The sequence below is a fragment of the Arachis ipaensis genome, chromosome B07, assembly GCF_000816755.2.
Source record: "Arachis ipaensis cultivar K30076 chromosome B07, Araip1.1, whole genome shotgun sequence".
NCBI classification, from domain to species: Eukaryota; Viridiplantae; Streptophyta; class Magnoliopsida; order Fabales; family Fabaceae; genus Arachis; species Arachis ipaensis.
In genome coordinates this window covers 2,932,075-2,945,631 of record NC_029791.2, presented here as the reverse complement: position 1 = coordinate 2,945,631, position 13,557 = coordinate 2,932,075, and the positions used below count along the sequence as shown (strand labels likewise).

The window sequence follows — 13,557 nt, the reverse complement described above, 5'->3', positions numbered from 1 at the left end:
TTACATTGTCTTATAAAATTTTTATATAAATTCAATGCAATAGATTTGTAAAAATAAACTTTCATAAATACGAACTGGTTGAATTAATTAGCTGTTAAAAATCAAAAAGCCGCAAGAACCTATGCTCACAAAAATGCTATTCACAAAGTTCCACAAAACTGCTCTATTTTTCACCCGTTTCGGATATGAAAGAAAATGTGTACTAATGCATATCCTTGTGACTATGATGAGTGCATGGAATTCAATAATTTCAAAGCTAGAGCTTCTTGCTCCTCCAAACTAACAGAACCAGCACCAATGGCTCCCTTCCCTGTGACTTCATTTCTTTCACCATCATCACTGTCACTGTCAAAATATACTTTACTCTTTTTATTCGGTCTTGCCGTGGCTTTATCTGATTCGGACCCAGAAACATCATCATCTTCATCCATGTTTCCTTCCTTCCACTTCATCTTCTGTTTGATTCTTTTTTCTCTACGCCGTTGTCGCTCCAGAAGCTTGTCTTCCTTGTCTGCCTTCTTCAAATCCTCGCGCATCTTTCTATAGTATTCAGCTTTTTGTTCTGCAAAGGATGCAAATTGAGATAGCAGAATATATTAGATTCAAGTGAGATGTCAAACCAGAAAAGCAATTCATAATTCATACACACACATGAAAAGTGAAACATAGTTCCTATCACTTCTAGGTTAAAGCGGTGACATACCTGGGTCAAGCAGCAATGATTCCTTGCCACTTTGCGTATCAGCAATCCTGGCTAGAGGAGGAAGTGTGTGACCTTCATCATCAAATACAACCCTAGTCCCCAGTGGCCGATGTACATTGATTTTGAGCTTCTTTTTCTTCAATATACGAGTTGCAGGCCTGCACCAGAATAAACCAATTAAAATTACAGTGGTTTCAGTAAGGACAACAATGGAGAAAGAAACTCCCCAAGACTTCACACAAATAGAACTGCCTAGAAACAACAGTATCATGAACTCCTTTTTAAGTACTACCAAAATCATATTAATAGATAACATACATGATTTCTGCATCTTCAGATGCCTTTCCTTCTTCTTTCGGGTTATCGGCTGCCAAAAGAAGATCATTTTCTGTTTCCTCACCCTCAGAATCACTTGAGTCTAGCTTCTTTTGGGATATCTTCAATTCATTTTCCTCTTTTTGATGTTGTGGTTCATCTAAAATTGTTTTTGCCAATGCACCTTTAGATTTAATTTTTTGGTTCAGGAAACGGATTTTGGGGGTCATTGGTAAGCCTAATGATGCTGAATATTCATCAATAGGTAGTTTCATAACATCAAATATCTCTTTATCCTTCTGTATATGTATGGATCTCAAATATGTGACAAAGGCCCTTTGAGCCCGATGCTGCAGATCTGGATACTTGACCAGTAAAGATGCCAACAAAGTCGAAACTGGTTGTACTAATTCTTTCTTTGGCTGAAAAAACAAACAACAAACAAGAAGTATTATAAGCCTATACTTTTCTTGGTTTAAAAAGGAAAGTATTGTCATTAAATAATACAGTGCATATACATATACAGTGCATTAAGAAAATGGCACCTTTAAAGCAAGCATGATGTTCAAACACAAATTGGAAATACAATTATTTCTAACTTTTTATTTATTCGAAGAGGAGTACCTTATTAAAGTGAACAGGAACTTTTGCTGCTTTTAACTTCTCAAACATTTGCATTTCTGAAGGCAACAGAAATAAAACTGACTTTCCAACAGATTTATAACGAGCGGTACGGCCAACTCTGTGTATGTATGATGCTACATTTTCAGGACAATCCACCTGCAGATAAAAGATAAAAGTGAGGCCCTCACCGTAAGGACAAACATTTTTCGCACATAAGTTCAACACCCCCTTAGTGCCGCCCCAAGGCCTGCAAGAGATTACCTGAACAACCCAGTCAACTGCTTTATTAAAATCAAGGCCTCTTGCTGCCACGTCAGTCGAAAAGAGCACAGAGCGCTTCTCACAAAACTCGGAATAGATTGCCATTCTTCTTTCCTGCTTCATCCTCCCATGAAGACACTTCAACGGAATGCCAGGGTGTAGTTTTTTAAATGCTTCAAACACGAATTTTACCTATGAAAAAGGGATGTAAATAGATGAAATTTTGAGGAAAAATCAACTCATTCACTCAAATTGAAATAATTTTCGGCTAGTTAGGTGTAAGAATGTAAAGCACATGCAACTAAAATCCTTTAAAAGCTTACTTATTACAGTGACCACAATAATGACATGCCAAGCACTAGCTAAGCAACGATAGACCGAGTAACATTTAAGTTGGCATAACAAAAAAGTAATATGAAATCCTAAAATATAACATTCCCACCAAGAGAAAGAATTGCTCGACTCAAGAGAAGTAGTGATACCTGTTTACAACTTGAAAGAAAAACAAGTATTTTCGACTGAAGGTGAGTCTTTATGAAACTCCACAGCATGTTTAACTTTTGGTCAAGTGCAACCTCCATCACAATTTGCTTCAAGAGTGTAGGAGTGGCAGTCACAGACTCCTCATGCACACTCAGATACTCTGGGTCCTTCAAACTTAGTCTTGCAAGATCTTGAATTGACTTTGTCTGGGTTGCTGAGAAAAGCAAGGTTTGTCTACGCTTTGGTAGTTGTGAAATGATTGCATTTAGTTCCTTCTTGAACCCACTGTCGAGAATACGATCAGCCTCATCTAGTACCAAAACCTGTATCCAAGCCACCTAAGCATTAGCATATATCGATAGATGCTAATGACAGATCAAGTATGTCCCCAAAAAGCTTCAATGTTTTGGAAGATAAAGTCAAAGTCAGTATCTAAGACTTTAAAGAGACATGCTAAAAATTAAACCTTTTTTCGATCATTGTTACTCAATCACTTAGGTAGCTTCTCAAAACAAAGCAGAATCTTCTGAAGCTTAGAGCAGGCATCTTGGCATACCAAATTGTTGCAATTTAATTTAAAACACAAGAAACAGATCTAAAGATAATACAAAAACTTATACTAATTATTAAGTTGGAAGTTTCCACATAGAAGGGGGCAGACAAAAGAATATATTGACCTGCATCTGCGAACATTCAAAATTGGGAGTCTCATCCATGTGTTGCAATAGGCGACCGGGAGTGCAAATCAATATGTTGAGCTCATTGACTCGTTCCTTCTCCATGTCAACATCCTTGCGACCACCAATGAGAAGACCAGCACTGAAATTATGGAACTTGCCAACAGACTTCAACACATCAAACAACTGACCAGCTAGTTCCCTTGTAGGAGATATTATAATACTCCCGACACCATCCTCAGGTCCCCATCTCTCTCTATACAACGTTTCCAACACCTACCATCCATTCACACCAAATTCAACCATCAAAGAAAGCCCCAAAATCCAACAAATAAAAAAATAAAGAAAAAATAACTCTTTACACTGGTATCACCAAAACTCAAGCATCAATAGGAAAACAGATAATTAATTCCTATTAAATTGCCCTTTAACAATATAAAGGAAACCGAAAACTAAACAAAACCAAGAACTTCATCACATACAAAACATGCTACATTTTTAGTTCTGTCTGAACCAGCCCTACTATGATAGCGATGAAGTGCTAGTTTTGTTAGTTATAGCTCAGCTGGCATTCAGTTAAGTTTGTTATGTAATTAGACATGTGCTCTAATTATAAAAAAGAAAAAAAGAGAAGACTTTGCTTAAAGAGAACTAATGTAGCTAAACGTAAGTTATTAATACTGTTTTTATTAAAAATCAATGGGAACCCTAAAATCTTAAATTAATTCCATAAACCTCAGCATTAAGCTGAAGCAGAGAACTCACAGGGATGATGAAAGCAAGAGTTTTTCCGGAACCAGTTTTGGCGGCGCCGAGAATATCTCGGCCACAAAGAGCGTGGGGCAGCGAAGCCCTCTGAATCTCCGTCATAGACACGAACTTCGCCGCTCTCAACCCATCCTTCGTCTTCTTCGAAAGCGGCAACTGCTCGAACCTACCAACACCAGCGTACCGCGAAAACGCGGTGTCGTCTACGCGCCCCACTGGCGCGTTTTTGGGAAGAGGAGGAAGGGACATTGGGTTGGAACCCGACTCTGGTTTCTGGCTTTCGATCCATGATTTTAGAAGCTCAATCTCGCTCTCCTCGGAAATTCGCTGTTGCTTCCGAAAATCTTTTGATTTGGGTCTCCGCATTGTTAACGAAGGTTGAAGCTTGACGATAGAGAGTGAAGAAAAGGTGATAATGGATTGAGAGGGTTTTAGGGTTTAAGGTTGAAGTGACGTTGAAGGTTACGTTGTGATTTTGTGACAGTTTTTCCGCTGCAAATGGCGGCGAATTCAGCTTTGATAATTTAGTGATTTTTTTTTTGAACTATCTAATGGGCCAGTATTAGTTAACTATGTTGGGTATCTACTAGTGTTAATGGGCTGGGCCCAAATTTTTAGGAGCCTTTTTTATTTATTTCACAAGAAAAATGCTACTCGTGCACCAAATATTTTTCGTACTCGTATAAAACTACAGCTGGTGTTAATTAATTGTGTATTTAACTTTTTTTTTAATTAATAAAACAAAAAAGACATGTATTTAGTTAAGAAAATATTAGTATCAAAACTATTTATTATAAATAGTGTAAATGTGACGATATTGCTTTTCTAATGACATTATCTTTAGATGAATTTTGAATCTATAAAGTTAATAGATTGTTTGTAATAAGCGTATTTATTAGCCATCATAATCATCTCCGTCAACAAATCCATAAACCAATTGTCCAATAATCAAATCACTTGATTGAATGCGCAAATAAATTTCATTTCGAGATGCAGATGAAAAAAGGTGAATTATCTTTATGTGAAGCTAAGAATTAAAAATTGTTACATAATTATTTAGTTAAATTTATCCAATTAAATAAAAATTTAAATACAGCTAATTTTATATAAAGTTAATAATTAAAAATTATTAAATAAAAATTTAATTAAATCAATTAAATTATTTAACCATTCTCAATCATAAAAAGTGGACATAGAATAAAACTAAGAATACATGAGATCTATTATATTATACAGGAGTAATAAGGTCGGTGTTTTTAACACTTGATCTTCAATTCCTTTTATATCTTTAATCTTTACAAAAAAATTACTTCTAAATTCTTTTTATAATTAAGTGAATGTCATCAATAATCCATATTAAGATATTTGAACATTAGACAACAACAAAAAAAAAAGTTATTTGAACATTCAATAATCGTGGTCATCAACACAAGAATTATTGAAATGTTTTATTTCTTAAGTAACTTTTAAACATGTTTCAATTGTATTATTTTTGTTAATTATATAAATTTAGCTATTTTGTGTCTTAAAGACACATTTTAATAATATAATAATAATATTTTGAAATTTTTTAATATATTTAATGCATTAAAAATAAAAAAAATATTTTTTTTAGTAAAATATTTTTAAAATGTAAAGTTATGTGCCACGTATTTGTAAGACTCTAATTATATTTATTAATAAACTAATGGGTAAAAATAAAGTTAATTCTATAAATGTAGTAAATCATATAGTAATAGTCAGAGAAGAATATCATAAATAACATATATCTCAAAATAATGGAATTAAAACTTGATTTTTGTAACCTGTATACCAATAATATCAATTTTGAATACTTAAAATAAAAAAGTATTGTTGTTGACTAGTTGACCCAATTGATTAATGAGAATTTAATACTACTATATGACTTGCTATGGCATTTGATTTATTGGCAAAGAAAAATTTAAAAATTTTAAAGCATTAAATCTCGCCTATTTAGGATAGTAGACAAAATATTTTCAATAAAATTATTATCAACACTAAAATATTTTAAAGGGTATTCATCTTTATATATTATACAACAATGTTTTATCTACATTAGTCAACAAATCAGATATATATTAATTGAATTCTTACTTTTTAACTAAATAATTTACCATAAAAAACATAATCAAATCTATCATAATAAAGTAATTAAATCTGTAATAAATGAATAATTAGACTTATTTATAGCAGTTATTTTTTTATATAAAATATTAAGTATATATTTCTATATATAATAACTAATTAATAGTTAACTTTTTGTGTATACATAATACTATCATGTATTACACTATAACAATTGCAATAATTTGGTCTAAACCACTCACTATTTCATAATGGAAGATGATTTGCTCCATCAAACTAAAGTAAGATTAGTTGGAAATTGTAAAGAGCAAATGATTCGTAAATAAAAACATATTAATATAAAGGATCAAATTTTAAATAAAAAGTAATTAGTTGAAGGTATATTTTGTTCGGCCTAAAACCTTTAATAAAAAGAATTTAATTTAATGCATTATTAGTATAAAATAATTTTACACATATATTTAATTATGTAATGTTACATTATAAAAAATAATTATTTTTTATATTAACTGTGTGAATAATAAAAAAATAGATATAATTATACAACTATATAAATGATTTATATTGTCAATATATCAAAATTAAAATCTAAAAAAAATTAGAAATAAATATTCTCATTAAATTTTTCCACGAATAGAGTACTACTACTTCTTAAGGGTTGAATTTGTGAATAAATAATAAAAGTTTAATTATTCTTTTGGTCTCTATAATTTTACAAATTTTTTAATTAAGTTTTTATACTTCTTTTTCTTTTAATTGAGTCCTTGCACCAATGAGTTATACCTCAAATAGTATAATCTTTCCATACTCAATTAAGAGATTGCGGGTTCGAGTCTCCTATCTCTAATAAAAAAAAATTGAGTTAAAAAAAAAAATTAGTGTAGACCTAATTAAAAATTTCGTAAAACTATAAGAACAATAGAGTAATTAAACCAATAATAAATGGTCAAATGAGTTGGAAAGCGAAACACAAAAGTAAACAAAGAAGAATTGACAGATGATGTTCAATTTTCAATCGATGTCGTCCAAAAACAAGTCAAAAACAATAACACAAATCTCATCTCATCTTATTTTCTAGTACAATCCAATGATCCAGTCCCAATCCAACACAAACCCCACATTGCATTAAACAAACTTACACACAAAATAATACAATAAAAAAAATTAAATATAATGAATTAGTTTCCTTGATAGCGTTATACTATACGTTTTATTTTCTTGACACACTTTTTCTGTTCACAACAAACACTTTGAATTGAAAGAGAATGGCTTGTGCTGGCTTTGCTTCATGTTTTCCCTTCTGAGCTTTTCTCTTTGCTGCAGCTTTTGAGATTAGAGAGAAGGAAGTGAAGTCATTTATTTACTTGGTGAGAATGGGTTTTGTTTGGTGCCTCTTACTCTTATCAATGTTCTTATTGAATGGGTTTTGTTTGGCAACTGAGAAAATGGCAAAAAAAATCTGAAAAACAATGTGTTGGTGACATAATAGAGAAAAATAAAGACACCCCATTTGTTCATTTTTCATGTTCATGGTAAAGTTTGAGTCTTTTGAAGTTTATTATTTTTCAGGAACTGATGGGAAATTTTATGTTTTTGGTTTTAACTTCTATCCATTCAGTTTCATGATAAAGGAACAGAGCTTTTGGTTTACTTTTAATTAACAGAGTCTTCGCATTGAGCGTTTTTTTTTATCAAATTATTTTATGGTTTTTTCCGAAGACTTGTGGAATGAATATTCAGGAACTTTCAAGTCAAAGGATGTTTGGTAATAGAATAATAGATTGTAGCCAATGAAGTGTGTTCTATGTGAAGTGTCTGGTTTCTCCAACCAGCACACTGAAATTAAATTTTTGAAGAGAAACTATTTTCTGAATTGTTCTGTTTTTGCCCTGTTCAGGTGGATTCAATTAGTACCAAAATTTTCAGAGATTTTGTTTTTTTTGTTATGGAAAATAGTGGTGGTGGTGCCCTTTTGAGGAATAGAAGGTTGGAGAGCTTCTTAGATACAAGCTCTGGTCTAAGAGTGGAAGAAGCTCCAAAAATTTTGGTTAAAGAAAGACCGGAACACCGGCTTAAGAAGGATGTATATATCAATGACAACGGGTGGGTTTCGTCAATCATTTCCTGGATCAGGATTGTGACATGTTTTGTGTCTATGATGGTCACAACATTCATATGGGCATTGATCATGGTTGTGCTTATACCATGGCCTTATGAGAGGATTCGGCAAGGCAATATTTATGGCCATGTCACTGGTAGAATGCTGGTAAGTTTCAATGTTGTGCATAGCTGCTAAAGATTTCTATGTTGTTCATTTTGTTGATTGATTCATATAGTATATATTTTGAAGTAGCATAGTTATGTTTGTTCATAATTTTGCACCAATATTGGGTTGGCCGAATAGTAGTCTTGTTTCGAGTCCTAGGGATGAACAAAAACCCCCCAAGCTAGGAAAGGCAGCAACAGTTTCTTGTCGGATTAGTCGAATTACTAGTAATAGATGTGGAAAATATGACTGATATTTCAGATTTTGGTTGCAGATGTGGATTCTTGGTAATCCTATAAAGATTGAAGGTGCTGAGTACAATAACGAAAGGGCGATTTATATCAGTAACCATGCATCTCCAATTGACATTTTTCTTATAATGTGGTTGACTCCTACAGGCACTGTTGGTATTGCCAAGAAAGAGGTATGTTTTTTATGCTTAAGGTTCAAGAATGTTCCTTCGGATCGATGAATGTATGGTCGAAAATAGCTAAGATAAGTGGCATCTTGCAGTGCATCACTTAGAATTTGTCATATTAGATGTGCATTAAGACACTATGCAGCATTTGAAAAATGAAACTATTGTCATCTAAATTAAGTTTTCTATTAAAAAATTTGCATTCAAGGTTTCAGAAAATATATGCAGATAGTATGGTATCCTCTATTTGGGCAACTTTATGTTTTGGCCAATCATCTTCGAATAGACCGATCCAATCCAACCTCAGCTATTGAGTCCATGAATGAGGTAAGTATTATTTACCCTGCATCATTTTCCCCACATTTATATAAGGTTTCAATTTCGAATCGTCGCGATTTTCAGGCAGCTCGTGCAGTTGTAAGAAACAATCTGTCCCTGATAATCTTTCCGGAGGGTACCAGGTCGAAGAATGGACGACTACTTCCTTTCAAAAAAGTAAATAACTAACTAAATAACTAACTACTCTAACCTCACTTTCTTTTCATTCTAATAGCCAATATTGGTGCTACTTTTCATTCTAATTGGAGGTTTGTTATTCTTAAACTTGACTTGGGGCTTGTTTGGGTGAGCTTCTAAGAAAAGATTTTTTGTCGAGTTATCTTTTTTTAAAAGATCTTATGGAAAAGGAAAAGTAATTTTATGTTTGGATATCTCATGCAAAAAGATCTTTTTATCTATCAATTATGTTTGGATATAACAATATAAAAGTACTTTTTTGTTTATTTATTACCTGAAAAACATCTTTTTTTTAAGGAAAAAAGATCTTTTGAAAAAAGATGTAAATTACAGCTTCTAAAAAAAAGATGTTTTTCTGATTTTTCTAGTGCTTTTACTTTTACTACTCGAAATTTGCCAAACACGCTAAAAAATAAAAAAAGATCTTTTTTCAATGAAAAAAGATTTTTTTTATCAAAATAATGGCGCCCAAACAAGCACTTGGTATGTCAACTTAAAAAATCAATTTTTCTTCAGATAGGGATATAGATTATGGTATTGTAGTAGTTGCTATCAGTGAGTTGGATGAAGATTATGATTATCATTATCATTACCCATGTTGTCCTTTTATGCACTAGAAGGTATAGTCTTACATAATTTATTCTCAAGAAAGAGACTTAAATATATTATAGAGTTTGTCAATCTTAAAATGTTGTTTTCCCATCTAGAAGTTGATTCATGAGAAGGTTATCATCTATTGCTGAGTTTTGAATTTTGATAAAAAATGATTTGGACTATTTGATGCTGCAATGATTTGTGGTTATGTACTTGTTCTTCCTTGAAATCTTTTGCAGGGTTTTGTCCATTTGGCCCTACAAACGCGCCTTCCTATTGTTCCGATGGTCCTCACCGGTACTCATCAGGCATGGAGGAAAGGCAGTTTACATGTCCGACCGACACCTCTTGCCGTCAAGTATCTTCCTCCGATAAGCACCGAAAATTGGAAGGCCGAGAAGATCGATGACTATGTCAAAATGGTTCATGACTTGTATGCTGCACAACTTCCTGAGACTCAGAGGCCTTTGTCCTAAAAAGGTTCATAGTCTTAGTCCACACCAAATCTAGAAATCATTGCATGTTTCTAAAGAAGATTTATTGCGCGCTCCAATAATATTTACACTCACTTATTTTCGTCTAAAATAGTTTAGAGTTAAACAAAATATTCAGAATAAGTGAGTGTAAATGTTACTGGAGCGCGCATTAAATATTCTGTAAGAACATACAAATATTTCTCGCGTAAATTCTTAGGTGAGGTACCTCTTTTTATAAAAGCATGAGTGTGTTCCTCTAAATTATAAGAAGTTATAATATATAGCTATAATATCTTTTACAATAAGCTTAGATAGAAATCCTTAATCTTAGGATTCATCTTCACATGTAAATTAATTAAATGTTTTTGAGCAATTTGGTCAATGTGTTGATTCTTGTATATTGTATAACGCTTGTTCAACCAGATTCCATATGTTCAAATCATGCAAATGCAATACAAGATTCATCTCCCTTCATGAGTGTATTTATCATGTAAATATCATAATTCCATCAAAAAAATACCTTGTGATACAATTATTATTTGTTTGGAAAAAGTTTGATTATTATTTCCTTAAATGCACAAGATATAATAAATATTAAAATGAATTGTGAACTTGGGTGATGGATTGGGATCCATAGAAAAGGAGTGAATGATATTGATCTTTTTTGGTACTTGATTTTGATGTGCTTTGTAAAACAAAACAAAATGATGTGAGGAACACGTGGGATGCTAAGAGCACAAAAATGGGAAAAAGGAGAATATACGGTATGAAGTATATGCATAAAATGAGTAGTGATTAATAAATCATTGAAAGTGATTGGTTCGGACTTCAAACATGATAAGATATTAATCAAACGTCAGCATTGAGAAAAAACCTACTAGATTTTCAAGTTTGATAGATACTATGTGTGTGCTGTGGGGCAACACCTATGTACTTAAGTGTACAACTTAATTAGGATAAGGATTTATTCTAATGCCACATAATTTTAAAAAATAATAAACATAGAAATAATTGTTGAATAAGATAGAGTATTATTCTGTGAAATTATTCTTTTGAGAATTTTTTAGAACAAACGAAATCCTCAAATCTTTCAAGAGAATGTTTTTGGTGGGAAAAGTATATTCATGATCTTAAAGAATTATGCAACAAGATTCTAAATGAAGGGTTGGGATGGTTATCGTACAATAATTGTTGAAAATATCAATTTTAACCCAAAATTAAATGTATTTGTAGATCTCGTTCAGATCATCTGCTCTTCTTCTCAACCTCCATAGAAACGCAGCAATCGATGCCATTAGAACCACAACTCCACCAGTCGCTGCGGGTGGTCCGCTTCTTGGAACATCAACAATCTTTTCATTTTAAATGAGAAATTTGCTTCGTCGTTGCTCTATAGTTACTTCTTGCAACCATTCCAAAGTTTGAGGTCCTAATTCATTTAAACACAGTAAATGCAAGAAATTAAAGACGGTAATGCTAGGTAGACAAAAAAAGAAACAGTTAGAACTTGTTTTATTTAGCATAAATTAGCATAAATTAATTATCGTAACAATTAATGAATGCTAAATAAGATAAATTATGGTTATTTTTAGCTGATTTTCTTTGGTTACCAAATATTTTTCATTAAAAACACACAAACTCAAACACGCGGCTTGTTTTTATTGTTACTTCACTTCTTTCTTCTTTCTCTCTGAACTATTTTGTTTCGATCTCAATTTCAGTCACAGGAATCAGAATTTGATCTTTTTCTCATTCATGGAGTTGTGAATTTACTAAAAAAATGTCAAACTTTGATCACCGTTTCTCTCTAAAATCATGGTTGGTGTTCATCTTCATCGGATCAAAGCTTACAACTTTCTCTTCTTCTGCACAATGACGATGATCACAGTGTGTTACAACGCTACAGAAACAAATGATCTCAAAATTCTAAATAATTTCAAAAAAGATGGAGAAGTGGATGGTGTTGTGGAATGAAATGGAGGAGGAGTTAGCAATGACGAAGTGGAAAGGGATGTTCTCAAGGCAGTGCTTGAGGATGGAGAGGACAACAGCCATGGAAACTAGAGGTTACTGGCGCCAACATGTGCATGATATCGGAGCAATTATCTTCAAGTGTAATAGCCCGTGCCATGCACCGATAAGATTGAAATTATAATTTTAAATTTTTTTGTTAAGATTAATTTGAATTATAATAATTTGATTAATAAAAATGTAACATATTATGTATTGTTTATTTTTTTTTAATCTAGTATTAAATTCATATTTATAATATTTTATAATTTTAAACTATACCTGGTGCTTAGTGGTTGTGAATATACTTTTTTCACTGTAGAAAATTCCATCTTTCAATAGATTTAAACTTATGCATTTGTGAAGAAGAATGAGCAAATTGAGTAACATTAATAGTATATATAGTCTTATAAATTAGTTTATTTGAGAGTTAATTATCATTAATTAATTTGTATAGAACTCTAGATTACTTGAGATTGATCTTAAGTTAGAAAAATTAAGATTTATATGAAACTAAAAAAAAATTAAATATAAAATATTAAATTCTAATAAAATTTAAATCATAAAATTAAAATATTTTAAAAATTAAATCAAAATTCTTACTACTATATTATTAAAAAATACACGACTTTATTTATTAATTACATCAAATTGTTTTCTTTTCTTTAAAATATATTTTTTAAAAACGAAAAACCTTTAGCATCCTCATAAAAAAAATGGACTTATCACAAAGATCATAATTTCCTTGAACAATAAATTAAAGAGGCATGACACAATTTTCTTTTGGTACAAAGACCTCAAGAAAAAGAACCCCTTTGTAGTGAACCAAAAGTACAAAAAAGGAACAAAATAGAGAGAGTCAGAGAGTACAATTATATACACTTCTATACATAAAATTTTAGTGAATTTAGCTTTGCATTATTCCATTATGATTAGGGTATATTCTCTTAGACTTTGAGTGGGTTTTATTATTTTATAGTTATTCACTGAAGAAGAGTTCACAAGTCACAAGAAGCAATAAAAGTTAGTGTTTTTTTAGCATATGGACCAACTTTATAGATAGCAATAATCACAATAATGTCTTGCTTCAAATTGGGTTGCTCCATACCCAACCTTAGTTAGGAGGTAGTTTAGAAATCCTTCCTATTGTAGTGTGTGTGAGATGTTTGACTAGAAAAAGAAAGGGAAAGAAAAGAAAAGAAAAAAAAAAGGAAAATATTTAAAAGTGTCTATAATTATTACTCTTTTACTCAAATAAATAATTTTATATTTAATATTTTTTTATACAAATTCTTTGATAATGCACAAATTTATGAATAAATTAAGCTAATATTCAAACA

At 31.6% G+C, this 13,557-nt stretch overlaps 2 protein-coding genes across 3 annotated transcripts; one reads left to right on the top strand and one right to left on the bottom strand.

Annotated features, from left to right (window-relative positions):
• Positions 45-4,328, bottom strand: LOC107608727 (DEAD-box ATP-dependent RNA helicase 32). Its single transcript, XM_016310439.2, has 8 exons — positions 3,829-4,328; positions 3,064-3,339; positions 2,386-2,709; positions 1,904-2,095; positions 1,643-1,798; positions 1,022-1,440; positions 704-861; positions 45-562 (listed from the first exon to the last, which is right to left on the bottom strand). Exons 1-8 carry the CDS (start codon positions 4,195-4,197, stop codon positions 222-224), a joined length of 2,235 nt encoding a protein of 744 aa, XP_016165925.1. The 5' UTR covers positions 4,198-4,328; the 3' UTR covers positions 45-221.
• On the top strand, positions 7,120-10,689 carry LOC107609797 (1-acyl-sn-glycerol-3-phosphate acyltransferase). Of its 2 annotated transcripts, XM_016311826.2 has the most exons (6): positions 7,120-7,304; positions 7,835-8,203; positions 8,478-8,627; positions 8,850-8,948; positions 9,024-9,116; positions 9,971-10,689. In XM_016311826.2, the coding sequence occupies exons 2-6, from the start codon at positions 7,883-7,885 to the stop codon at positions 10,205-10,207; spliced, it is 900 nt and encodes a 299-aa protein (XP_016167312.1). In that variant the 5' UTR covers positions 7,120-7,304; positions 7,835-7,882; the 3' UTR covers positions 10,208-10,689. The 2 variants fall into 2 exon arrangements, with proteins under 2 accessions (XP_016167312.1, XP_020962620.1); XM_021106961.1 differs by lacking the exon at positions 8,850-8,948.

Coding starts and splice junctions, on each gene's coding strand:
- LOC107608727 (XM_016310439.2), bottom strand. CDS start 4,197: ATGCGGAGACCCAAATCAAAAGATTTTCGGAAGCAACAGCGAATTTCC. Junction 1,799..1,903: donor CAGTTGACTGGGTTGTTCAG/GTAATCTCTTGC, acceptor TTTTATCTGCAG/GTGGATTGTCCTGAAAATGT. Junction 1,441..1,642: donor TTCCTGTTCACTTTAATAAG/GTACTCCTCTTC, acceptor TTGTTTTTTCAG/CCAAAGAAAGAATTAGTACA.
- LOC107609797 (XM_016311826.2), top strand. CDS start 7,883: ATGGAAAATAGTGGTGGTGGTGCCCTTTTGAGGAATAGAAGGTTGGAG. Junction 8,204..8,477: donor ATGTCACTGGTAGAATGCTG/GTAAGTTTCAAT, acceptor TTTTGGTTGCAG/ATGTGGATTCTTGGTAATCC. Junction 8,628..8,849: donor TTGGTATTGCCAAGAAAGAG/GTATGTTTTTTA, acceptor AAATATATGCAG/ATAGTATGGTATCCTCTATT.